Source organism: Saccostrea echinata, unplaced genomic scaffold (assembly GCF_033153115.1).
Source record: "Saccostrea echinata isolate AGI-Se365-2 ecotype Australia unplaced genomic scaffold, CSIRO_AGI_Sech_v1 ptg000015l, whole genome shotgun sequence".
NCBI classification, from domain to species: Eukaryota; Metazoa; Mollusca; class Bivalvia; order Ostreida; family Ostreidae; genus Saccostrea; species Saccostrea echinata.
This window is the reverse complement of record NW_026889764.1, coordinates 8,834,975-8,861,307: the sequence shown is the minus strand read 5'-3', so window position 1 is coordinate 8,861,307 and position 26,333 is coordinate 8,834,975. Positions and strand designations below refer to the sequence as shown.

Below are 26,333 nucleotides of genomic sequence, written 5' to 3'. Positions count from 1 at the left end.
CAAAGAATTAATGCATTTTAACTAATGTATATAATCAATAAAGCCCTGCCCTAACACCAGAACCCCTGACCCTGGGGCCATGAAATTCACAATTTTGGAAGAGGCACTCTTGCTCATCATAAATATGTACTAAGTTACTTTATTTAATACCCAGGAGCAGAGAAGAAGATTTTCAAAGAATTAATACATTTTCACTATATACTCAATAGAGCCCTGCCCTAACACCAGAACCCCTGACCCAGGGGCCATGAAATTCACAATTTTGAAAGAGGCACTCTTGCTCATCATAACTATATACTTAGTAAATTTATTTAATACCCAGGAGCAGAGAAGAAGATTTTCAAAGAATTAATGCATTTTCTCTATATAATCAATAGAGCCCCGCCCTAACACCAGAACCCCTGATCCTGGGGCCATGAATTTCACAATTTTGGAAGAGGCACTCTTGTTCTTCATAACTATGTACTTAGTTACTTTATTTAATACCCAGGAGCAGAGAAGAAGATTTTCAAAGAAATAATGCACTTTCCCTATATGATCTATATAGCCCCACCCTAGCACCAGAACCCCTGACCCTGGGGCCATGAATTTCACAATTTTGGTAGAGGACTCAATGCTTATTACAATGATGCCAACAGTTTGACTGCTTGATGTCCAGGAGTAAAGAAGAAGATTTTTAAAGATTGCATTATTTTTGGTGGTTTTAGCCCCACCCCTCAGGCCCCAGGGGGGCAGGGACCATGGAATTCACAATTTTTGTTCCCCTTCACCCATAGGTGCTATATGCCAAATTTGGTTGAAATTGGTTAAGCGGTTTCAGAGAAGAAGCTAAAAATGTTCAAATGTTAACACACGACGCACACCGCACGACGCACGCCGACGGACGAGAACGGATAGCAATAGGTCACCTGAGTGACTCAGGTGACCTAATAAAAAGTTAGCGATAGTCAGAGTAAGACCGAGAGCTTCCCGACTTGCGATGCTTGGACTTCTTTGATTTCTGATGATGGGAGGATGAACCATGATAGTTTTTAGGCGAGTGATTGTAATGGGATTGCTGTTCAGAATCATGGGAATTTTTGTACCCATGTTTATAGTCCCTCACTGGATGTCCATTGGCTGGTTGTTGTTGATATGAGGATGACTGGTAGCTGTTGTAAGACCCAGCATTATTCTGACTGTATGGGACAGTGGCCTGATGCTGTCCTGTGTGAAACACAGCTTGGGAGGGTCCTGGTGTCTGTACAAACTGATTCCCCCCTGCTGGAGCCTGAGGAGGAGGCGTCTGATAGTGATTTGGATGGGAGGTTGAGGGGATGTAATGCTGTCCCTGTTGCTGTTGTGGCGTTGGGTAGGGTTGCTGAGGCCGTACTTGAGGAGGTATAGGGTACTGCTGATTTGGCGGGGCTGATGTAAAGGGAGTCTGCACTGGCTGGGGAGGAGGGTGTGAGAAATTTGCCGGCTGGGCCACACTGCTAAATGGTTGCTGAATGTGGGAAGGCAGACCTGAAACAAGGAATAATTTTAAGATATTATCTTCAAGCAGTTTCTTAGTTAAAATTGTGGAATTACTTCAATAAATCAGAATTGAAGGTTTAAATCTTTTTATCCAGTATCAAGAATACTGACCAGGCTTGGGTACGTATGGTTGTTGACCCGGGTCATGGTGCCCATTTACAGGCTGGGCTAAATTTGCTGCATTACTCCCTCCCTGAGTATGGCCACTTCTTCCCTTTGTATGGTAGGAAGGAATAGACATAAGAGAGGGGATCTTCTGGCCAACTGTTGGAGCTTGTCCCATGTGGCTACCCATAGGTCCATTTGATGGGGGTGGCACAGGTGCTGGAGGGGGGACAGGCTGAGGAGGAGGCCCTCCATGGTTCATCAGGGGTACCTGTCCTGGCATCATCATGTTCCCATTATGTGGCCCCTGGGGAGGTGGTGGCACCATTGTTGGAGCTGGTACCATCCCTGGAGATGGCATTCTGTGTGGATGGTCTCCATGAATGGAGTGGGGAATCTGAGGGGGTTGTACCCCACCCAGACCTGTATATCCACCTGACAGAGGAGCCTTGAAGTTTCCACCCAGCTGCTGTGGTGGCTGTTGAGGGGGAGGCGGCGGTTCTGTGGCTGTCGTCTCTGTAAAAGATAATAAACATTATCAGAAATCATCACAATAATGATCTTTTTTCTCTGCATTTTTTATTGATAATTGTGAAAATGTGCAGCAAAAACATTCACTGTGTAACTACAAAAGTTCAAAACACTCTGTGACAAAGAATCTAATGTATGATTATCAGTCCTTCTCCTACATGTAAATCAAGCAGATAAGATTTTATTTCTTTAAAAAGAAATAGCGAATTGTTTACATAAGTTTTATTTTCTATATCTTAATTTCTAAACTAGCTAATATATCCATCACCAACACACAAGATCCCCTGCATTATATATTCTGTAACCATGCTATACATTTCTGATGTTCCATATGACTTTGACAGTGCACGGCATGCAGTAAGCCGGTCTGTCGTCACTCACCATATGGCTGGGTGCCTGATCCCCCCGAGGGAGGGGGAGGAGGTGGAGGGGGCATGTCATGTGAACTTTTCCTGGATCGGTTCAAACTTCTCTCTAAAATGGTCAGAATGAAGCACTTGGCTATTTTGGCAAACAAGCAACATTTTTCTCTTATTGTCTACTTGTACAAAGTATTGCTAGAGCATAATGCTGTATATTGCAGTGTAAAACATGTGTAATGTGCATCACACTTAGCAAAAAATGTTTTCATGATCTGTCTCTTACACTTTTTTGCCCACTTTAGTAACACAATTATCATGATTATAGCAAATGCCAGGGACAGCTGAAATTGTTTCATATAGCTCTTATTTTCTTATTTCTAGACCGTAATTTATTCTCTGGTATTGACTGAATTGTCATATTAAAACATAAATTCACTGTACTTATGTTTGCTATAAACATGTTGTATTGAATACATATTATTTTCTTAATTAGCTCTTCATTCATGATAAGTGACATATGAATGTAATAAATGGAGGACAGCTTAGACTTTATTGGAATTTCCATCTCCTTTTATTTCTTTTACAGAAAATTTTCATATAGACTTCAGTGCAATATTGTGCATTTGTGGAAGCAACACTTAAAGCCCACAACCACATTAAAAATTCAACACATTCTTACCTTCTTTGCCAGTATCATCTTCTGAATCTTCAAATCCAAATTCCATTTTCAACCTCTCTGTTAAACTCAAAGGTTTTTCCCTTTTAGGAGCTTCCGTAGACTTGCGTCTTATGAGATCAGACGAACCTAAAATGAGACAAATAACTTTAGTCTTAATTCTGTAATTTACAAACACTGATTTAAAATCAAATTTGACATATTCAGATTTTTTTCTTTATTAAACTGCTAAAATTAGCAGTTTAAGAAAAGTTATATGATCCTTTTCATCTATTCTGGTGTGTCCACTTACTTTTGAATTGACGGTGATTATGAGATGATGATTCTTTGGATGGAGACGTATCAAACAATGGTAGAGATGGTAGGGATGGTAGTCTGGTGTGTACACTGAAAGATGGACTAAGCGATGATGTGGATGATGGTCTGGGAACTGATGACGAGGATGAAGACGTTGATGAGGAAGAACTGCTAGGTCCTTTCCCCTTTAGTCTTTTTCTATACTCCAACAGACTGACCTTAAATTATGAAAAAAAGATTAATTCAACTAAACAATTTATCTGAAAAATAATATTTGAACAGAGGTGGATCCAAATATGGACTGTTTCTATATCCCTGTAGTAAAACAGGTTCATGTAAAGCTTACTCTGTATCAAAAGTAATTTTTCATCATTATAATAAATCAATTAAATTAGCTGGCATCTCTAAGCAAGAGCACTAACCTTCTTTTTGGTAGGAGCTGGTTCAGCTTCAGGCTCCATTATGCTGGATCCTTGTGGGGGTTCCGAGTCTGCTGGTGAAGCAGACAGCTCCGAGGGAGTTGTTATTGTAATGGAGTCTGAATGTGAATTATCATCCTCATTGTGAATTTCTGACCCCACCTCTTCATGTGAAGACGTGCAGGATAGTTCCTCAGAGTTCCTGACCATGTGGAAACCGCTATCCTGATTGGATGATACGGCATTGTCCACTAAAGCCTGACTGAGGTCCGACACATTCACAAGTTCAGCTTCCACTGTGATTTCAAATCTATCAGACACAGAACTATCCACCATATCATTCTCTATGACTGAATTGTTAGAAGTTACTAGTGCTGAAGAGGTCACACGCCCCCCTCCTCCCCCTTCTGATAAATGTGTGGATTCCACAACAGAATCCTCTTGTCTTAATTCACTACTGCTGCTCACTCCACCGCACGAATTCCTGCTGCCCTGCTGATCACTACTGCTATCCACACTACTGTCTACACCTGCTAGCCTCTCCTCCACCGTTGACACTTCCTGTTGAGAATTACTCTCCACTGGGAGTTCATCCACTTCCATACTGACTTCCTGTTTCTGTGATGACAAGGTATCTGTGCTGCTATCCACACACTGTGGTTCTGCTAATCTAATACTAGTCTCAGTGTGTGATGTCATAGAAGATGGATGACAAACATCCTCCACAACAGAAGTACTACAAGAAGCCTCAGTAACACTGTTATTACAAGAGTCAGCCCTTGAGGAGCGTCCACTACTGCACACATCAGAACGAGATGTACTATCACAAACACTTCTCCTCAGGATTGGCTTTTCCCTCTGATCCTCAGTGCTATCCACCTCCATTGGATCCACCTCCAAATTCACAGAAACACTTTGATCCTCCACTTCTACTTCCTCTTCTTCTGACAAAGCCTCAGCCTGCCTCCCCTGCAGTCCACTTGACACATTTTCATCCTCTTCAACAACATTTAGTCCCAATGGTCTCTGAACTGAATCACTAGTGGAGTCTAGTTTATCTGTCTCAACATGTACACCACAATTAACACTTTGATCCTCCTCTGAACTGTTTGTCACTTCACATGTATGACTGGTGTCACTTAATAAAGACTGATCATTACCAGAAGTCCTGTCTTCCATACTGACCAGTTCAGTATGAAATGTACTACTACTACTACTACCCGTAACTTTCTGAGGACAAACACTGAGTTCTTGTTCAGAGTCCGAGGACTGATCTACCGAGACTCTGGAGGACACAGTAGCTGAGGAGTCAGAAACTTCACTCTCCATAGAATCACGAATGCTGGCCTTCCTCAAGTCCCGAGGACTCACAAATGCTCGCTTCTTCGGAATCTCCATCTGTAAACAGTTCATATTAAAATCAAATAAAATCAAATCCCCTGTCTATCTCTTAATTTTGAAAAAATAAAATCAAGTGCATTCGATGCAACATGAAACAAGTTGCAAGAAGGAGGCATTTACCTTAATACTAGGGGTATAAATCGGAGAGAAAGGTTTAACCTCCTCCTGGACCTCTGAAGGCTGGGCTTCAGAATCTCCTGGCTGACTGACCCCGGGGGTCACTGAGGGAGATGAAGTGGAGGGGCCAGCACTTAAGGGTGCATCAATTGACTCCCTTGCCATTCTTCTCTTTTTAAGGGGAGTCACAAAGTCTGAAACATAAGCAAATTGTCTATAAAACAATGTCTAAAAAAATATAAATTCCTCAATTCTTGAAAGGATAAGTCAAATTCAAATCTTACAAATAAAGACATGTAATATTAACAGTTAAGCTACTTCTATCCTTTAAATAACCTCAATTAACTGTATGTATGATAAAGGAATTACAGTCTCCATTAAAGTCAATGAGGGTTCCTTACCTCCAGGTGGAGAGGCCCCAGGGCTAGGTAGGCTTGGGCTGGCATTACCTCCCCCTGTTGTGTTTGGGGAGTTGGGTCCACTCTCTATCTTAGGTTTCTCAATCATGGCCTGTCGTAACCATCGCTGAAATAAAAATTGTTGAAATTTTGTAAAATAGTTCCTCATTAGAAAATGGGAAGAAGATGGAATTATTTTTACATCCCCCTTCCAGATGAAATACATGTTCTTAAATCTTTCAGACTTTCATACTATCAGCATTCAGTTATTCAACAATTTTCAGCCCCTACCTTTTTGGCTGAGCCTATGCTGTTATCTGCATTGACCACTGGACGGAACGTGCCCGAGCTGTGACTATTCCGTCGGAGATGTTCCATGGCATTTCTTGGACTCGGCAGACAGGTAACGAACATCGTGTCTTCCTCAACCTTGACCTCCAGAGGCTCTGTCTTGGCTGGAGATGACGTACCTGCCATACCATCCTGACTCTTCTCATGTAGCCATTCATTCATTAAATGCTGCAAACAACACAAGCATATATCATTTCCTTGCATCTTCTTTGTATTTTTGCAAATAAATATCCAAAGATAACAATCAATATTCACATACATGTACATACTTTATAATGCATGAAGCAAGTATGCTAAATTCTCTTATTCGTATTTGAAATGTATAGTGCATAGTGAGTTAATTACTATTTCCTTGCATCTTCTTTGTATTTTTGCAAATAAATATCCAAAGATAACAATCAATATTCACATACATGTACATACTTTATAATGCATGAAGCAAGTATGCTAAATTCTCTTATTCGTATTTGAAATGTATAGTGCATAGTGAGTTAATTACTAATGACATACCTTTTTGGTCTTGAGAAATCGGAATGATGGCTGCATGTTGACCACATCACCAGTCACTAATGGTGTGTTAGGACAGCTGTTGGTCATGGCAGGGATGTTTGGTTGGGCAGCACTGCTTCCTTCATCAGCAGCATCTACAGACAGTGAGGGCTCTGACACAGCATTTCCACTGCCAGCACGGTTCCTCCTGGGGATAATGAATAGTATCATATATTACATATATATCTTTTTTAATTACCCTGCAAACCTCTTTTTTCTTAGTGACGTTGGAGCATTACTTTAAAAAAATTATCTTCGATTAACTTATCGACTCTTACCTTCTTGAGGACACTCGTTTTGCCTTTCTCCTAAAAAAGACACAACAAAAAAAATTAATTTAAAAATATCAAACAAATAGAAAGCTCCTTCAACATTAATTTAACTGTTACACATTATTATGAGAACTATACATACGTTTTCGGCTTAGGTTTGGTCTCCTTTATAACAGGTGGTTGTTCTTCAGGAACAATCTCTACCACACTTTCCTCCTGTACAGGTTCTGTCTCTACTGTAATCACTGGCTCTTGTGCTGATTCACTTGTATTCTCCTCCTCCTCTTTTTTCCTTGATCTTGTTTCCTTCTGACTGACCTTTTCCTTCTTTTCCTCTTTCTTTGCAGGAGTTTTCTCTGTTTTCTCAGGCTGTTTAAAAAAAAAAAGATCTTATGTCAGAAATTTGTATGAACACTATTACTCAGGAAAATTCATCCTTCTGCTTTTGTTGAACTTTCTTTTCACAATTTTCACTCAAAATTCTATCTAATCTGTATCTCTTCTTTCAATTCCTTGTATAATTACATATCATTGAATGACAGAATGTCATAATTTCAATTCTACCCTATCTAGATATGCATGTATTTCAGAATAAAAGATTGTTATAATTTCATTATACTGTATGTTGTTGAAGAATCAATGAAAAATGAATCACAGGAACCTTATTATTTTTATAGTTACAATTTTTTTTTAACATTACACAAGAAGAAACAAACATACCTTTTCCTCCCGCTTGACATCGACACTTTTCCTGTCTATTCTATGCAGTGCCTGGTTCCTTCTTTCTTCTCGTTTCTCCAGTTTCTCAAAGGCTTTCATAATGGCTTCCATTTTCCTTTCTTCTCTTGTCTAAAATCACACAACAACCAGTATTATTTTCAAGTTTAGTATTAAATTCCACGACTGAAAATCTCAAGGTTTAAGAACAAATCCTTACATTTGTTTTTCTGGCAAATTTAGAATCACTTATTTTGCAACAAATCATGACACTACTGCAAGCTTAATATGATGTAGATGTACATGTATAAACACTATACACAAACTCTTTCATCAGAATGAACTATGCCTGTTACCATTTTATGTTGAGGGATCGCTGGCTCTGAAGATGCTGGGGTGGTGGCAGTTTCACTGGTTTCCTCCTCTTCTTTCTGGAGTGCAGGGTCCAACAGATCCTGACATGTAGAACTGTTGTCTATCTGCTCTGTTGAAGCTGCTCTTGACATCTATAAGTAAAATATCGGACATTTGTAATTTGTAAGTGATTACATTAATCCACACACTTCATTAGTTGAAAGTTTTAATAAATGGATAATTCTAGATTCAACTTTTCAGAAACTTGGGAGAAATTTCATTTTCCTACTGCCGTTGAGAATTTCATAGAGTGCTTACAACTTCTGAAGGTCTGTCAGCAGCTGGGGAGGTTACGTTAGAAGCATTCACTAGGGGAGTTAACTCTTCCCCTGACTTTTTGACTGGGGATTTAATCTGTATTTTGATGGGAGACTTGACAGGGAGTTTTGGCATCTTCTGGGGAGACTTTTCTTTCCTGTTTAATGAAAAACAAAATTGAATTCAGTTTCAGCATTGAAAATGAAGCTCACTTTTGCATGCAAATTTTTCTCATTTTGTACACTCGATATCAACACAATACATTTTTCTCCTCTATAAAGTTTCTTACTTGATATTATTAATTCTTTTCTTGAAGAACTTGGCAACAGGGCAATTATTTCTCAAGCAGGCACACTCTACACAGTAGGTACTACAATAATTAAAGAATCAAGATTGTGCATTACATCATTTCACTCCACAGAGCACCTTTCCCATTTAAACTAAAAGTAAATGTAGCAATAAACTTGTTTTATCTTACCAGTCTTTGTAACTGTAGTCATATGGGATGGTAATTTCTGACCCCCTTGGAATCACCTTGGTTGAATATATGTAGAAATTCACATGGCCATTCTGAGAAACATGCCTCACCTACAACAATGAAAAGTCCCTGTGCACTGCTTGTTGTCAAGAGAGATACCTTTCATCTTGTATACAGAAAACAATTATGTTTGTATATTTTGTAATAATAACTATATTACCTCTGCATTAGCTTTACATGATCGCCTAATGAAGCGAGCGATGTTCCCGTATGAAGTCGCATCTATGCAGATGTCCATCCCATCATAATTCGAGTAAAACAAAACAAATGGATTTAATCTGAAACAAAGATATCACAGGTCAATGTCAACTTTCCAACCGAGTAGGGATGATAAATATTAGGACCAATTTGCTCCCAGTTTTATGTCAGTTGAGGTGTCCCTTTCTCCTTTAAATAAATGTACTAGTCAACATTACACAACTTAATGACTTATCCAATGTGTTCTATATCACTTATCATTTATAGAAGTCATCTTTATTAAGCTGGTCTCGGTACATAACTTGTCTGATGTGTTCTATGTGACTTACCGTTTATAGAAGTTATCTTTATTAAACTGGTCTCTGTACATGACTTGTCCGATATATTCTATGACAGGCTCTCCCTCCCCTATTGTTTCTGTAGCTTCCAATCCCTACAGAGGAAAACAACAGGAAAACTATAAACCTCAAAACATACATCAATGACTGATTAAATTCTAAAATCTTTACAGATTGAACTTTCTAGTTGTATCTATATATAGTATACAGATTTAAACATACCTTGCGATTCTTGTTGACCTCTGTAACGTGACACAACTGAACCCGCAGTTTGCCACCCACTCCATTCCCGTTATTATCAGGAGGCTTCAAAAGACAAACCAAAACTTGATGTTAAAATACTTTGCATTTTATTTGAGTAGAAACTTTCCTTTAGAAATTGCACCTTTACAAAGTTCTATTTAAAGAGAGTGATTCCATTCTTAATGTAAATCATAAGTTACTTACATAAACACCATTGATTTTCTCAGCCAAGAACGAATTGAGAATGTCTTGGGAGTACAAGTTCTCATAAACCTCTTCATACTTGTCCACCCAGGGGCTGAAATAACAAACAACAAATTTTAACAACAAAAAAACTTCCCTATGCAATAGGAAATGCCTGGCCTTATCTTAATGCCCACAAGTGTGTATTGTGAAGACACTTCAATTGTAGTTAGATAATAATCCTTCACTTCAGCTCAAGGTCAATTATGAAGAGATTACACTTAGAGTAGATACAAGATTATCTAAGTACAGATGAGATAACTTAAAAGTATGGGATGATCATCATTTTCCTGTATAATTAGTTTAGACTTGGAGTTCTGGAAATACCAACAAGACTTTATAATTAACGAGGTTCGCTCCTGAGCTTTTGAGCAGATTTTTATCTTAACCTATATTTCAAAAATTCTGCATAATGTTTTAATTCTTACAATAAATTTGGATTCTACAATGCCAATTTAACTATATTCAGTTAAAACTCCATGATTAAATTGCATACCAAAAGCATTAAGTGAGGAACTATATTTTGTGGCGGAAGGTTTTCTTAGAAGAAAATGATCATTTTTTCTCTTTCGAAGTATTCAAAGTATGTTAAGTTTGGATTCCTATTTTTACACGCAGTCTGCACACATAGTTATTTTGTGCAGTGGACTGTTTTATACTGGTCCTAAATTATCTATTAAATATACTGTCATGAATTCTATCATCATATTTGATAAATATAGCAAATATTTTGTGAAAATGAAGGAAAAAAATAGCCCTAATTTAAGCTTAAAATTAGCACTATTTTAGTTATATCTAAAAATTAACATCACAGACCCTCACTTTTAATTTTCTTTTCTGAATATATACGATACATTTAACCATTCTTCTTAAATTCAGTAAAATGTCATTACTTTCAAATGATTTTTTTGCTTGTTAAATTTTTAATGCCAGATAAATGAAAATGTTTTGCAAAAAGGTCAAATAATTGAACATGCGGAGTAATTTGAAAATTTCTTCGTTGTCACAAATTTTAATGTGTCTATTTCAGATGAAATAAGACTGTTTTTGTTCCTATAATTTATTTGAACAAAAAATATTGGAGGAAAAACTTTAAAATTTGATTTATGTGTAAGACGTATTTACAGTGCAAAAAGGTCAAACTAAATGATCTGTAGCGCCAAAAGAAGCGCATTGAACCCCATTTTTTGTTTTGATTTTTAATGAAGCTGTGTGTATAAATTCTAAAAATATACTTGATAAAAAATTCTCATTACTTTTGATGGCAGGATCCAACCTCCTTAATCACATATAAAGATGCTCTAATATCACTTAAGGCACTGCCATAACATAAAGATAAAAATATCTTCATTGAAAAATCTTCAAATGTATAATCACAGTAATAACAGAATTATAATACAACTTCTTCTTGTGACATATATGTTGTAAATGTTCATTACACAGATAGTATTGATTGTCCTACCTATATGAGCTGTCCCAAGGATCCTGCTGAGTGTTCTCATTAATAACTAATGACAATCCAGGCTTTTTGTTCTTCTCAAGCTAAAATAAAATAATACTGGTGATATAGTACTACCAGAACATATTCTCTCATGCTTTAATAATGAAACAAAAGTCAACAAAACCCTTATTTACCTTCAGTCTCTTTGTCTTTACACCTGCAGGTGTGTCTTTATTTAAAACCTGAAAATTATATCAGTGTTTTTTTTAATGAACTTGGAGTCTCTCAATTAGTATTTATTTGATGTCCTTCAAAAGCAAAAGTACATTAAGTATGTTTTCCAGGGATAATTGTTTTTAAAAATGTTGATATTCACTATATACATTAAGTATGTTTTCCAGGGATAATTGTTTTTAAAAACATTGATATTCACTATATACATTAAGTATGTTTCCAGGGATAATTATTTTTTTAAAACATGTTGACATATACTATACACTTTGTCTAATATGAACAGCCACATTTCTAAAATGTCTTACTCTTTGATATTTCTTGTTAGCATCTTTGTTTTCCTTCTCCTTCTTAACGTCTCGTTTCTCTTTTTTGCTGCTTCTGCGTTGTTTAACATCAGATGCCTTGCTGCCATTGTTTGAGTTGTTGTTGCCTGACTTGTTGCGTTGTTTTTTAGTTTTGAGTTTTTTGGCCCCTGACAGATCTATCCCACCTTGCTGTTGCTGTGACAACTGTCTGTTAGCCTCCTCCTCAGGATCTGTGTCTGTGGCACTTGAATCTACCAATTAAAACACGATACATAGTAAACTCGGACAGCACTCCTGTCTACCAGTCTTAATACTTATTACACAAGTAACTTGACGAATATTAAAAGTTAGGAGGAACAAGTGAAGTACTGTACATTGTATGTTACCATCTTCCACGTATCCTTAATCATAATAATGCCATGAAATGATATTTAAGGTTCATCTACCTTCTGATAAGAGAAATAACTCTTACTGGGATACAGACTATTAGTTTTTATAAAATTGTCAGGTAAAAAGGAAAATGGTCATTTCTGTATAATTTTGTCCCACAAGTTATGCTGAAATTGTGTGCATTTTAATCTGTTGGAAAATCATTAGTGTTGGAGAGAAATTTTATATAAGTGCACATAAGGACAATCAACCTTAACCTGAATTATCACATAAAACCATGTATGGCATTACTTACCTGTCAGGGTATCCAAAAACTCTTTCTTCTTGAGCTGAATGAGCCGTGCTTTCTCTCGGTCCAGTGGGCGGGGCTCACAGAGTTCACAGAAGTAAGAGTCCGGAATATTGTTCCTGTCTACCCCCATACAATCAATATGCTGCCACACACTGCAACAGAGAAGCTTTATAAATTAAATTCTATTTATAAAATATAAATGTGAGTCATTCTTGGTACATAGCTGTTTTGATAGTCCAAGAAGGATTTCATGTGATGTATTTACACAACACAGAGGAAACTGTATTTGCAAACCACAGATCCAAAATAGTTTTTTTTTATTCACTGTTCACAATAATTTCCCTGTTAGCTCTTTATGGTACAATGAAATGTGAAGTAGTGTTGAGTACCAGTTCTCTTTCAAAACAATTTTCCTCTGATACAATACTAACAACTTCCAATATTGTGATCTAAAGTAAAACTTGGTTATGAGGAAGTGACTGGGACTTTAAATTTTGAATCCTTATAAACAAAATTCTATATATCCATATAAGGAAAATAGTGTGAAGTCTTCCATGGGGTTCATAGAAGTTTCCTTATAACCAAGATTCCCTTATATGCAAGTCCTGTACTTGATTACCTAGCTTTATTGTATTTATGTAATTTTAAAACAGTTGAACTTCGGTATCTGCAACTAGGGCTGTGTATTGAGCAAAATATTTCGATACGATACGATATTTTATAAAGCGATATGCGATATATTGGATTATTTATTAAGTCTTTCAAAAATGTCTTGTAAATGACATTTAATGCATAAATTTGAAAAAAAATTGGGTTAATTTAACATAACATGTTAAAATATAGTTGTCTATGTGTTTTGTAATAGTTATTTAAGATGTGCTATCTCCTTAATGTTTACTTCATTATTGACCAGTTTTAATTCAAAACAGTTAAAACTAATCTTTGGTAACTGAAATTCCCAACTTTTTTACAGAATTATAAGGAAAACTGCCTGTCCGATGTGTATTGGAAGTTATTTTTTCGATACGATACATTCCTGAATATCGATATATTATTGATACAGCCCTATCTGCAACACTGATATCTTGAAAACCATGATATGCTGAAGTGATTTGGAAGTCCCGACCACTTTTTCTTTTAAGTATTTTACCCTTAATATCTCGAATCTTTGGCTATTTCGAAGTTTTTTCCTCGGTTCTATTGGGTTCAAGATAACGAGGTTTAACTGTACATTTATTTTGTACTATCTATTTTCCACTTCTTGTCTCATAAGAGGAATGTAATCTATTCCATATCTAGGTTTCTGACATGTCCTACATTTAAAACTGTTATTAATATCTTTATCTTTTTATTTCCACAAGGAAATCTAACACAATCTTTTTTTCTTACCTGCACTTATCGCAGCAGATCATGTACCCATCATCGTGTATAAAGTCACAGATACACCGCGTAACACTGTCATCTTCTCCCTCCTTGGGAGGTACCATCTCTGGTGGGGTGATGGGGAGCCCTGCACTGCTACCCACATCCTCCACCTCTATGTGGCCTTTATCTGGGGTGAGTGGAGCCAGGGGTGGCATCAGCATCTGCTGTGGGGGTTGGGGTGGTGAGGGTGGAGGTGTAGGAGGGCGGGGGGCTCCGTAATTGTGGTCCTGTAATACAATGTTAGTGTAATTACTACTTCAGGTCTAGCTGTGAGTATATGTCTTTTGAAGTTAAAACTAAAGAAGGCCTAAAAGAGAAGGAATTTGAATGGAAGTCTAATTCAACTCCTTTCACAGTTTAATCATTAAACTGGTTGTATTACCATCAATACCTATATAGAATGTTCCAGAGCTTCATAAGATAGTTAAGACCAGTGTTAATTAACTAATTAGGATATCATCAGAGAAAATAGGACCACAACCATGATGCAGCATTGAATATCTCATTAATGGGTTTACAATGCATGCTTCTGTTGCGATCAACAACTTCTTTTTAAAGAATAATTGAAAGTATGAATTAGCAATACAATTAATAGTATGTCAACAGAGAATTTAATAACTGACAAAACATTAACGCTCTATTCATTACAATTTTACAATAAGAACTCGAGGCGCCTACAAATGCTCATGAAACCCTTTTCATGGATCCATTTTCTAAGTTAACAATATTATACTGTCCAATTGTGTTCTTAATGTAATTAAATCAATATTTTATTCACATTTTTAACAAAAAAAGGCAGGAAGGTTTTAAAATTTTGTGCTTGGTATTAAACCTCCATCACAAATGGTTTTAAGTCTCTACCTTTAGTAAAAGATAATGTACCACACACTTCAATAGTTTCCCTCACATTGTTAAACACATCTTATTTCCTTCTATCAAGATTGTATAACCTGACAACAAACCCAATAGACAGTAATGACAAAAAAGGACACAAAATCCACACAGAAAATAAGGAAGCTCTCCGGCCTGTTGTCATGGTTAATGAATAAAATCAATTTGGGACCTGACAAAAGGAATTACGAGACTAAACACTTTCAAACTAACCAACCATGAGATGTTTTTGTTTGGAATAGATTTTTTTTCAGTTTTCAAAAGAAAGCATTGAACCCAGGAATTATTTCTGAAATACTTAAAAGTTCTACTGCCAAGGGGCATGTCTATTTTCACTTTTATATTTTGTCACCAAATTGATACACCAACAATCAAAGTAAGTAACCCTTGATTTTAAACATAAATATTCAACAGATAACACTGAAATTTTTGAAGAGGAAAAATATTTTATGGCTTTCAACATGTTCAAGAAATCAAGTCCAAGTGAATCAAGGCAAAACTACTGGCTTACCTTCTTTACAGAAACTTGTATTTCCACACAAACAATTTCCAACTCCTTGGTTAAAATTTAAAAAGCTTATAAGAAATCCATACTTGTGTATACAAAGAGAGCTGGCTTGTTGAACTAATTCCCTCAGCCAGAACGTATTTAGACGGTTAAAACTCCAAGCATTGTCCTAATTTAATCTTCCAATTACTAGCTTGTAGGATCATGTTTTTCGCAGGCATTGTCCAGAGTGAAAAAAACTTAAACAATGCCTAGCATTTACACCACAATACCTGATTAACACAACTCACAGGACTCTTTTACTGGCTATAATTAGTCCAGCCTTTAATCATATATCAAGGTCTAACTTGTATCCAGGTTCTATCTACTGGTAGATATCAATACCCGACTACTTCTTCTATCTCACTCACATGTACTGTGTATACATCTCCTTATGTGTAGTACTTATTTGGGGCCCTGAAGACAGGTGTTAACACGTGTAGGTGTTTCACATGAGAAAGGTGTTAATTGCTGTTTTTGATATACCTACATTTAACAGATCACCTGACAAATATGTTATAAACAGAGACCAAGGTAATACTGCATACTATTTTTCTGAGATGGAAAATGTGGAATAATTTAAATCTTAAGTTACCGTTAAGCATAGAACTAACAAGAGTCACAGAATGTGAACATTTATATATAACAAATATATGTCTTTTGTTTTGGAATCCATATGTAGGTATGTATTGTAAAAAAAATTCTCTGTCAAAATGACGCATCAGGGCAATTGCTGGAGATTAAGAAACAATGGAACTAATTGCGATCATAAATTGATTAATTAATTAAGGCTCACCTGGTATGGCAGTCCGAAGCAGCCCGGATAAGATTGAGGAGCTGGCTGATTATGTTCCTGTCCGTAAAGTCCTGAACCTCCCTCATCTCTGTAAATATAACCACAGCATTAACAAGGAATAATACACAGGATACACTGAGTCACACACGTTTGCTATGCTGTTTAATACATGCAGTTTTCCTTGTGCTAAGAGTTTGAAATTAAAATTTTGCAACAGAAAATAAAGCTGATCTAGAGATTCTAGAGATTCAAATTCATGGACAATCATATTTGCTCCAATGCCATTTTAAGCACCTCTAAAAAATAAGTACCCCTGTCCATTGTTTATAGCTGAAGGCATGTGCTACCCCCCCCCCCCCCCCCCCCCCAACTTCTTCTAGTGCTATGATAAATGTGCATGAAACAAAATGAAAGTAGTTTTTTCCCCCTATACATTCAAAATCTGATTATGGAAAGAAAAAATGTGTATTTGTTTTAATCAATACTAAGTAAATGTAAATAAAAACTAAATGTAGGTACAGATTAACATTACACGTGTGATTAAACCTCGGCTTTTGTATGACTTACATGTACTTAATCTCCAAGCATTAGTTGACAGTGTTTGTTATTACTCAACTTGAGTTATATAACTATATATAAATTAACACAGTAATAATCATACTTTCTCTGTTTTCATAACTTTACCTATATATAGCAGAACAGTTACATAGGTTTGTTAAATTGTAAGGGGAACAATTCTGTACACTGTTTAACATATTCTAAAATTTCACACCCCTTCTCCTTCATATGGCATATCATATAATTTATAAGGTAATATTATAAGTATAATATAAAAGTTGGATCTTCCAAGTCAAACACCATTTCAATTTTTCAAACACAATCTACATTCACATAGGGGAAATTTAGAAACATTATTTATAAAATTTACACTATGAACAGTGATATAAGTCTAGTTTGTTCAGTTGTGAATAAAGAGATATTTCAGTGGGCTGTTGTATCAATCAAGCTAAACACCTGAAATCAAACTAAAACCAAGCAATAACACTTCCTATTTGAATACCATCTAATTACACACTAACCGAAACAAATTAAAATACAGGATTTGTTTGTGGTTTGAAAGTTTTAGTCACTCAAAGAGGTGTGGCATGAAGAAATGTATTGTTAAACCAACTTACAATTCTTGTACATCAATTCCATCACAAAGATAAACGTCCTTTCAGTTTAATCCTAATACAAAAACGTATCTCCTGTTCACCAATTTTCTCTCGATTACAAAACTTTGCAGAGAAATATAATCTCCACTAAAAACTTGCAGCATGAAAATTGACAATAGGCTGAAATACACTGTTACACTGTAGTCTGTAAGTTAAGGAAGGAAGAGGACAATTTGGTTACACGGAATAGGACACAATCCCGTATGTGACCTATATCACAATTACATCCTCTCACATGACTCCAACATTTAATCACTCCATGTTAAATTAGAGAAATTCCTAACATATCTCTTATTTACATTAGACTCAAAATCTATGGGGTGTTTTCATTTAGGATATGGGATCAGGTCTGTACGTACTATGAAATGCAGTCTGCATACCATAAGGAATAACACTGGAAAAGATCTAGGAATTTCACATGAACATAGAAAAGCTTTTGTACATATAGCCACCTGTGATGCAAAGATAATTTTTCAGTCTTGCCCTGAGACATATCAATGCAGGGAGTCTAAATAATTTAGCTTCATCAAATGCACCTATAGATAACACCAGAAGGGATGTAACTCTAGCTAAGGCAACTTGTGCCAAGTTGTTGCAGCAGTGATAATCATTAATAGGCCAGGTACTTATCTCCTACATGTGAATCAGGCAGCTCACACCTTGCCTCCCTGATTTATCATGTTAATTACCCTCACCAATTTTTCCTTAACTACTGATTATGCATGATTGTTAGACATGCACTTCTATCATTGCAGGTGGCAGCTTTTGATGCAAGCCTGTAGAACTCCAAGAGCACAACCAATCAGCCTATATCATCCCCCTCCACTTTTCCCCTCTGAAACATTCAGCTATTACCTAAATTCAGTTTTACTTTCTTCATAACTATTATTTTTCATCAATATTTCAATGATGAAACTGTATAATGAATTTCAAAAAAACAAAACATTATTCATGGGTATGTTTCTTAACACAAATATAAATTTGATATCTGAATGGTCATGGTTGTATTCCATTTTCAGTGCTCCAAGTCAAACTTACTATCAGCTAGCTAAATGGCTTATCAATTTTTTTTGGTGGCCATTTCAGAATTTCTGGTTGCCAACATATATTTCACTCGCTATGGTGTAAACATTTTGTGAATAACACACTTGGTATATTATAAAAGCAAGGAGCAAACACTCATATATGTACATGTATATTGTCTTTTTTAAGTTAAAGATTACTTATTACTGTGACTAAACAATTTGCTAGTCTGAAGAAACCATGTAATTTTAGTCTTTGCGACGCTTTACAAAGTTTTGAAATTGTCTTCAAACATCTTCTTGATAGATAATGTTGGGAAAAAGTAATCTCGATCCCAGTCATAAAAATGGACAATTTCCGGCCCAAATTTTCTCGGTTGCAAAAATGGAAGTTGGTTTTAATTTCTGGATGCAAAATCAATTTTTTGGTCGAAAATGTTACCATTTTAGTCACAACTCAGAGCACTGATTTTCATTGTCACAATACATTTAATGAAACTGAAAGTAAAACTCAAGGTATTAGGATTTTGCATTTTTTGTTAAAACAGAAGTGAAAATTTTTATAGGAACCCAATTACTTGTTAAAATAATACGAGGCAATTTCATTCATTTTACTCAGAGAACTATTTTTTATGATTCAGCTTGTCCAGTACTTACTCCTGTTGGCCGGGATCTTTCCCGACCTCTCTTTGTCCTACATCTTGGACAAATCCTGTCCTTGACATGTAATGGCTCATCATGATGTCGGTAAGTCCATCACATTGATGGAGGACCCACAGCTTTCTGTTGTCTTCATCGAGGCCATAACTGCTTTGTTCAACACCTGAAATAGAACACCAAAATACCACACTTTACATATTTCAAAAATATAACTGGGTCAACAATTTGCAATGACAGGTCATGATTTCTTTCTTCAAATTTGATGTATGATATACTTTTCTTCATAATGTTCTTGTAATAAAACAAACAGTGAAGTACATGTAAATAGAACCTCCCAAAGTTGCTTCAAATATCAAATATTCTGTTGGGAGCAAACTATTACTGTAACTACTACACATACAATTAGTTACCGGTATACCATAAACCATTATTTGAAGTTTTCCCCCTTTCACATGTTCAGTTCCATTATTCCAACTTATATGCAATGATTTTTTTCACAACCCCCAACCCACCAAACAATAAGTTTACAATCTTTTTTTTTTTTATTTACCATTTTACATTTTTTAATTTCTGCATTCTTGATGAATCATACACCATATCAATGTGTCAAACTTGTGCATAAATAATTGATTTTACATCTTTTTGCTTTTAATTAGCTTTACTTACTTCAGTATAATATATAGTCTCAAATTTGATAATTTTTTTTATGTGCACTGTTGAGTAAATATTCCACAACTTTGTCACATGTATCCAGGATTTTTCATCATGTTAAATATGAGTCAGAAGTTAACTATAGTAAAAAGAACCTTTTTCCTTATTTATTTTATTGTCAAGTGCCAATAAAATGTGTATTTCAAGTTTTACAACACACCTATATGATCTTGATTAATTTGTTTCATTACAAACCCCTTATCAACATAGAGATGGACAAGCATGCTAGAGTTGTGGTTCTTTGTTTACCATTTTCTTTACCAGTTTACTGTGCCTCAACAAATACACAATGGAAACAATCTGCAAGCAGGGCTTAACTGAGCCTCTTTGATACAGGATTGTATGATCCTTTACCCATTCAATGGGGAATTTTTTTTCATTAAAATGTTAAAAAATTTGAAAATATTGATGACACATTTTACTGAAGAAATAAAAACAGTTAGGCTTAGGGTATATCCTCTGTTCACAACATATCAACCATTATAATCTCAAAATTCAACCTTTTTTAATAAACAGCACAGAAAAATTCAATCTGCCTGTAAATTGGGAATCTTTACTTTAATTGTTAGGAGAAAAAAATTATTTTAAATTTGGACAAGGTCCTTTTATTGGACCTGCATGCAGCAGATATAAAGCCTTGGCAAGTCATAATTGTAAAATTTCCATATGAAAATTTAGCACAAATAGTTAAATGCTAATACTTCGATTAAAGCTAAAAAATCTGTCTGCCTACATAAATTAGCACATTTTCTCTGATGGTTTACTCCAGATAACACAAATCTGACATGCAATAAGGCAGTATTTTGGATAACCAGTAGATGCAATGCATGCATTTGGTATTATACCCTTACCTTGGAAAATAAGTACATGTATGTATATCAACTGAAACAATAGGCCCATGGGCCATAATGCTCACCTCATTCAGTAGGGCCCTGCTGATTTTTTTTTCTTTATATATTCCCATGTAAAACTTTGATCACATACTGTGGCCCCTCCCTATCCTGCGGGTTGACGATTTAAACAAACTTGAATCTAAATTTCTCAAGAATGCTTCATATCGACTGATCATGGATTTGCAATTCTTGAGAAGACTTTTTAAAGATTTTCCTATATATTCCAATGTAAAACTTTATTGTCCATTGTGGCTCCACCCTACCCTCTGGGGCTATGATTAAAAAAAAAAGAAAAGAAAACTTGAATCCACACTATCTGCGGATGCTTCCATATAAATATGACCAAATATTCTTCCATATAAATATGGCTAATCATGGCTTTGCTGTTCTTGAGAAGATATTTAAAGATTTTTCCTATATAAAGTTGTATGTAAAATTTTGATCCCCTAGTGTGGCCTCACCCTTTCTTATATAAAGTCATACATAAAATTTTGATCCCCTAGTGTGGCCTCACCCTACCACAAGGGGTCATGACTTGAACAAACTTGAATCTACACTACCTGTGGATGCTTCCATATCAGTATGACAAAAAATGGCTTTGCTGTTCCTGAGCAGTAAATATTTAAAGATTTTTTCCTATATATTCTTATAAAGAACTTTGATCCCCAGTTGTGGCTCCACCCTATCCGGGCCACAGGACTTGATTTGAACAAACTTGAATCTACACAATGTATTGTAATGGAAATTTCATCTTTTCTGGCCCATTGGTTCTTAAGAAAATGATTTTTAAAAGATGCCATCAACATGATCAAAATGTGGCTCTTCAGTTGAACAAACATGAGTCCTCTTTACTCAATGATACTTTGACAAGTGGCAAGTTTGATTGAAATTGGCCTTTTGGTTTGAAGAAGAAGTCAAAAATGTGAAAAGTTTACAAACAACACACAACAGATGGACAGGAGACCAGACACTTTTCGATCAGAGAAGCTCACCTGAGCTTTAAGCCTAGGTGAGCTAATTAAGAAATAAATAACAAGTTTAAAAACTTCTCTGGGGAATGAAGTGGGTCAGTCATGTGATCAAATCCTGTGAAGGCCGAAGGCCTTCTCAGAAGACTTGATCACGTACCGACCCAATTCATTTCCCAGTGAAGTTTTTTAAACTTGCTATTTATTACTTATATATACATTTGAGACGGGCAATCGAATATAATCGAATATAAATATTGCACTAACTGTTCTTCGTAGATTTTGACAAATTACGCAAGGTGTAAATCGGCTTGAAAAGCGGTTACGCTTCAAATTCATCTGGCAAAGGATTCTGTTTTGAAGGTAATATTCTGTGAAAGGCTACTTGTGTTCAATTATAGTGAGCAAATTGGTGTCTGGGAATTTTTGTATTCGTGAGAACCCATATTCTATGTTTTAAAAAACACACAAGAAACACGTCCCATGTTTGATAATAAAAATTTGGACGAATTTCGGTCGGAAAGGGATGGATGGAGACACTTGTCCGGACCAGTTAACTTGGAATCAAGTTTAAAATTTGATCAGAAAAATAAAACCTACGATTTCAATAAGGCATATTTATTATGATGTTGACACAGAGACACGGAAACAGCTTACATTGTTAAGACAATGATCTCGATGGTGGAGGTGTGCATACTGAACTTCCGAAGTGCAGTGTTTGTCAGCTGTTTTTGGCGTGATTGCATTACATTGATATTTTCCAACAGATTTTCAAATTTATTGTGAGTAAAGTTTAATGAAAAAAAAACCCATAACATTCAGAGGTCTACAAGAAAAATAAGGGTAAACGTTGAGACTATGCAGCTCAGACATGAAATTTATAACATGTAGTTTTCTATTCTCTATGTAAAATCGATCAAGAACTGTATAAATTACTCGTTTACATTGTAAATAAAATGATTATCATTTTACTTAGGTATTTTGTACATTTTTATGCATGAAAAACATGCTATATTGCTAAGTAGAGTAAGTCTCTTTATGTAGATATTACTGCGCTGTGCGATTAGGTCACGTAATGACCTATGACCTTCGAAAATATTCATACAGGTATGAAGATATTTGCTCTCTGTATGTTTATATAATAGAGAGATACCACAAATGTATATATTAAAAAAGTATTTTGCACATTTTTATATTCACATGGTTATCATTTTGATCGTACTCATTTCATTAGTATCAATATGGCTTCACAGGTGGGCATAAATTAGTGATGGGAAAATGGGATTTTTTTCATAATCAATTATCGGAATAATCGGATGCACTATAATCGATTAAAAATCGATCAATTTCAAATATTAAATTTGTTCATTTTTGAATGAAGAATAAATTGGTAAGAAATTCTGGAGTGATATCCAAAATACATTTTTGAAATATTTTGTATCATTGGGTTCATTTACTTCAGATCATTATTTAGGATTTAGTCAAATTCAAAGAAGAATGAATCAAAAAATCAAAGGAATAATTTGCTTTTAACTAATATTTTGAGTAATCGATTATCAAAATTATAATCGATTGTCTATAATCAGGGACTATTTCGATTAGATAATCAATTTAATTGATTAATCGATACATCACTAGCATAAATATACTCCAATTAGATGTGAAAAACTCTTTCTTAAGACATTTTACAGTGCATAAAACAATGAGCCATGTCTGCTACAGAATTCAGGTATGTACCATACATTTAAAGTAGCACTGGTCTTTCATGACAGTGAAACTTGTGCATCATTCTTGTGTAGAACTCTGCATGAATTCATTTGCAGTGCTCTACATGTATTATATTCTTAGATTTGATAATTGTTTTCAAGGGAGTTCTTGAAAAAAGATTATGTTATATATATATATATATATATATATATATATATATATATATATATATATATATATATATATATATATATATATATATATATATATATGTATATATATAAACCAGCCAAACTTCACAAGTATCAGAAAATTTCAAAATATTCAACAGAATTTTCAAGGAATAAGAATGTATGGTGAATAGTATATGAATTGCACATATTTTTCTGATAAAAATTCAAAAGGATCAGACAAAAGCTCCATAACTCAGACCTAAAGTCTTCTCCTTGTACAAAATTTTTCAAATCTGCCAGCAAATACATTAGTAGTGTCAAAGACTAAAATTTAATCATTGATATGCAAAATATATAATTCTTCATAAAAACTTTTTTTATAATTTAAAAAAATTAAATAACTGAAAAAAGGCATAAATTTTCAGAAAAAGAAAGAAACCAGCATCAAATGCACATCTGTAATGTACAAATTATTGAATGATAGATACCGAGCAGCTAACATCTGCAAAATGATAAAAAAATTTTTTTTTAATAAATCCTTCTTTGTAAAGGCAATATTGCACTCCTTATTCACCAATAACACTAAGATCACTTGGCTGCAATGAATATTAAAAAAAAGCATGAAAAAACTTTTTATGAAGTAAGATTTTCATTCAGAATGTTGGCACTAGAGGGTTCATTGACAATGTCTATTTGTTGGAGAAATCAATATTCCTACATTTTCTTTTTTTCCCACAGAGCAAAAGTAAGTCATTGAAAAAGGTGATAAAAATTTTCTTAAAATACATCAAAATACCAGGCAGCAACTGCCAGCAAGTATTACTATCAAGAATATTAAAATTACGAAATGGCAGGGAAAAAAAGGCATTTTTATCATATGTAATAAAAATTAATGATACATGCATACAGATCTTTTTTTTTAAAGAATTCATTCTAAGGGTTAAAATTCTCATTCCAAAAATGAGGAAAGTCGAAGTCAGAAAGAACTCCAAAAATGAGGAAAGTCCATGTGAGATACAACTCTTTTACAATTTTTATGATCAATTCCAGTTATATCAATTGTAAAAAATAACTGATAACCTAATATATGTTTATGTAATAATGCATTTTAATTGTTTGAAAAATTTTCATTTAGCAATTAACAAAAGAGAAATAACTCCTGCATGAGATACTTTTCCCAGTATTACTTGCTTTTCAGCGTGTAATCTAAAAACGTATCATGTTAAAATAATATCTATACTGAAACATGGCTTTTTCTCCACTGGCTATGGAGATATGTAGATGATCAACCCGATTCTAATTTGCACAGACATGTTTGTCATGCCTTCTGCATTGATAAATTATTTGTCATGGCATCAATTACGAAAAATAAAAATAGGTCATTTTTTTTTCTAATCATAGCCACAATGTGGAAACACACATTACAAATGCGTGAATTAATTGTTCTGAGCTTTTACTTAGGTGCTACTAAATAATTTTTAACCAAATTAAATGATGTCCGCCATTTTTCCAATTAGCATACATCATAATATGATGAAATTCTAAAAACAGTCTTCAATGACATACTCACTTGCTTCTTACAATAAAATCTCTAAATTCATTAGATTCACTGCACAACACAGCGCCTTTTAAAGTGTCAACCACATTAACTTCCAGAAACTTGAACGTCAAACAAAATCTCAATCAGTTGTTTACAACAGAATTATGCATTTATATTTCTAAAAATATGCTGTATACTCCTTAAAAACACTTAATTTGAAAAGATTAAACACTAAACATTGTTTTAAAATCCATGTCATGACGTGAATGGGTATGACACCAGAGAATATATACCTGTTTTAATTTTCAATCGGCGATTCTACTATCCATTGGCAGCCATTAAAATTGTTATGCTACGGGGTTGATATTTGTGCTCCGTGGAGTCCTCATATCCGGTGACGTTAAAATCTGAAAACATATATTATAATTTTAATTTAGGAATCGAATCAAACAGTGGAAATAAATGTATTTTAATAAATATTCTTTTAGAAGAAAAATTAAAGACATCTAAAGAAAATTGTATCTTCAAAAAGACTCGATACGGAAAATAATTCTTCAGTGAAAGTTACTTTCGGATAAAATTGATTTTTTTTAATTTCAGATGCTTCCATATAAAGGCTATCCTAGCTGCAGATCTGTAGCTCGCTGATCAAAAAAAAAAATGTTATGGACGACCAGGTCATATGGTTGTCCATCCCATTCTTTTTAGACCAGCTAGCTACAGATCTGCAGCTATGGTCGCTAACCATGACTTTACTGAGATTTCTATAAAAAAAAATTTCCTTCAGCATCTGTTAAACATTTTGCAACAAAATCTGAAAATTTCTAGAAATGCTCCTCGCTTAAATTTTAAGCATTTATTGTTTAATATTTACATTCCACATTTATTTTTCAAAAAGTTAAAAGTAAGCATTTTATTTATACGTCACAAACATTAAACGCTGTGCAATTAAATGCAACGTCGTAAGCGAAAATTAAAATTCACGCTCACATTGAACAGAAACTGTTGCAATGGCTATTCCATTAATTTTAACTTCGGATTTTGAAATATAAATCACATAATTTGTAGTCAAGACAAGGAGTTAAAAAATGTAATTATAAGTTGAATCGTTATTTGTTGAAAGATGTAGTCTCATAACTGCAACGATGTGAGCAAACAAATTTTCATAACACGCTAACG

General features: G+C 34.8%; 1 protein-coding gene across 2 annotated transcripts; it reads right to left on the bottom strand.

The window, feature by feature from the left end:
• Positions 1-934: 934 nt before the first annotated feature.
• On the bottom strand, positions 935-25,524 carry LOC133187484 (inactive histone-lysine N-methyltransferase 2E-like). Of its 2 annotated transcripts, XM_061322881.1 has the most exons (29): positions 25,448-25,524; positions 19,160-19,325; positions 16,267-16,354; positions 13,997-14,259; positions 12,611-12,759; positions 11,926-12,176; positions 11,581-11,628; positions 11,408-11,487; positions 9,907-10,000; positions 9,682-9,765; positions 9,451-9,554; positions 9,084-9,201; positions 8,864-8,973; positions 8,675-8,755; positions 8,386-8,542; positions 8,070-8,219; positions 7,717-7,845; positions 7,139-7,365; positions 7,003-7,032; positions 6,686-6,872; positions 6,116-6,343; positions 5,828-5,951; positions 5,430-5,620; positions 3,912-5,306; positions 3,485-3,707; positions 3,196-3,321; positions 2,536-2,628; positions 1,630-2,139; positions 935-1,506 (listed from the first exon to the last, which is right to left on the bottom strand). In XM_061322881.1, the coding sequence occupies exons 2-29, from the start codon at positions 19,240-19,242 to the stop codon at positions 938-940; spliced, it is 5,892 nt and encodes a 1,963-aa protein (XP_061178865.1). In that variant the 5' UTR covers positions 19,243-19,325; positions 25,448-25,524; the 3' UTR covers positions 935-937. The 2 variants fall into 2 exon arrangements, with proteins under 2 accessions (XP_061178865.1, XP_061178866.1); XM_061322882.1 differs by lacking the exon at positions 2,536-2,628.
• Between the last annotated feature and the right edge of the window lie 809 nt (positions 25,525-26,333).

Excerpts from the sequence above, each read along its gene's own strand:
- LOC133187484 (XM_061322881.1), bottom strand. The coding sequence starts at position 19,242 with ATGATGAGCCATTACATGTCAAGGACAGGATTTGTCCAAGATGTAGGA. Across the intron at positions 7,846-8,069 it reads CGATCCCTCAACATAAAATG|ACAAGAGAAGAAAGGAAAAT; the intron begins GTAACAGGCATA and ends GTGTGATTTTAG. Across the intron at positions 2,629-3,195 it reads AGATGATACTGGCAAAGAAG|AGAGAAGTTTGAACCGATCC; the intron begins GTAAGAATGTGT and ends TGACCATTTTAG.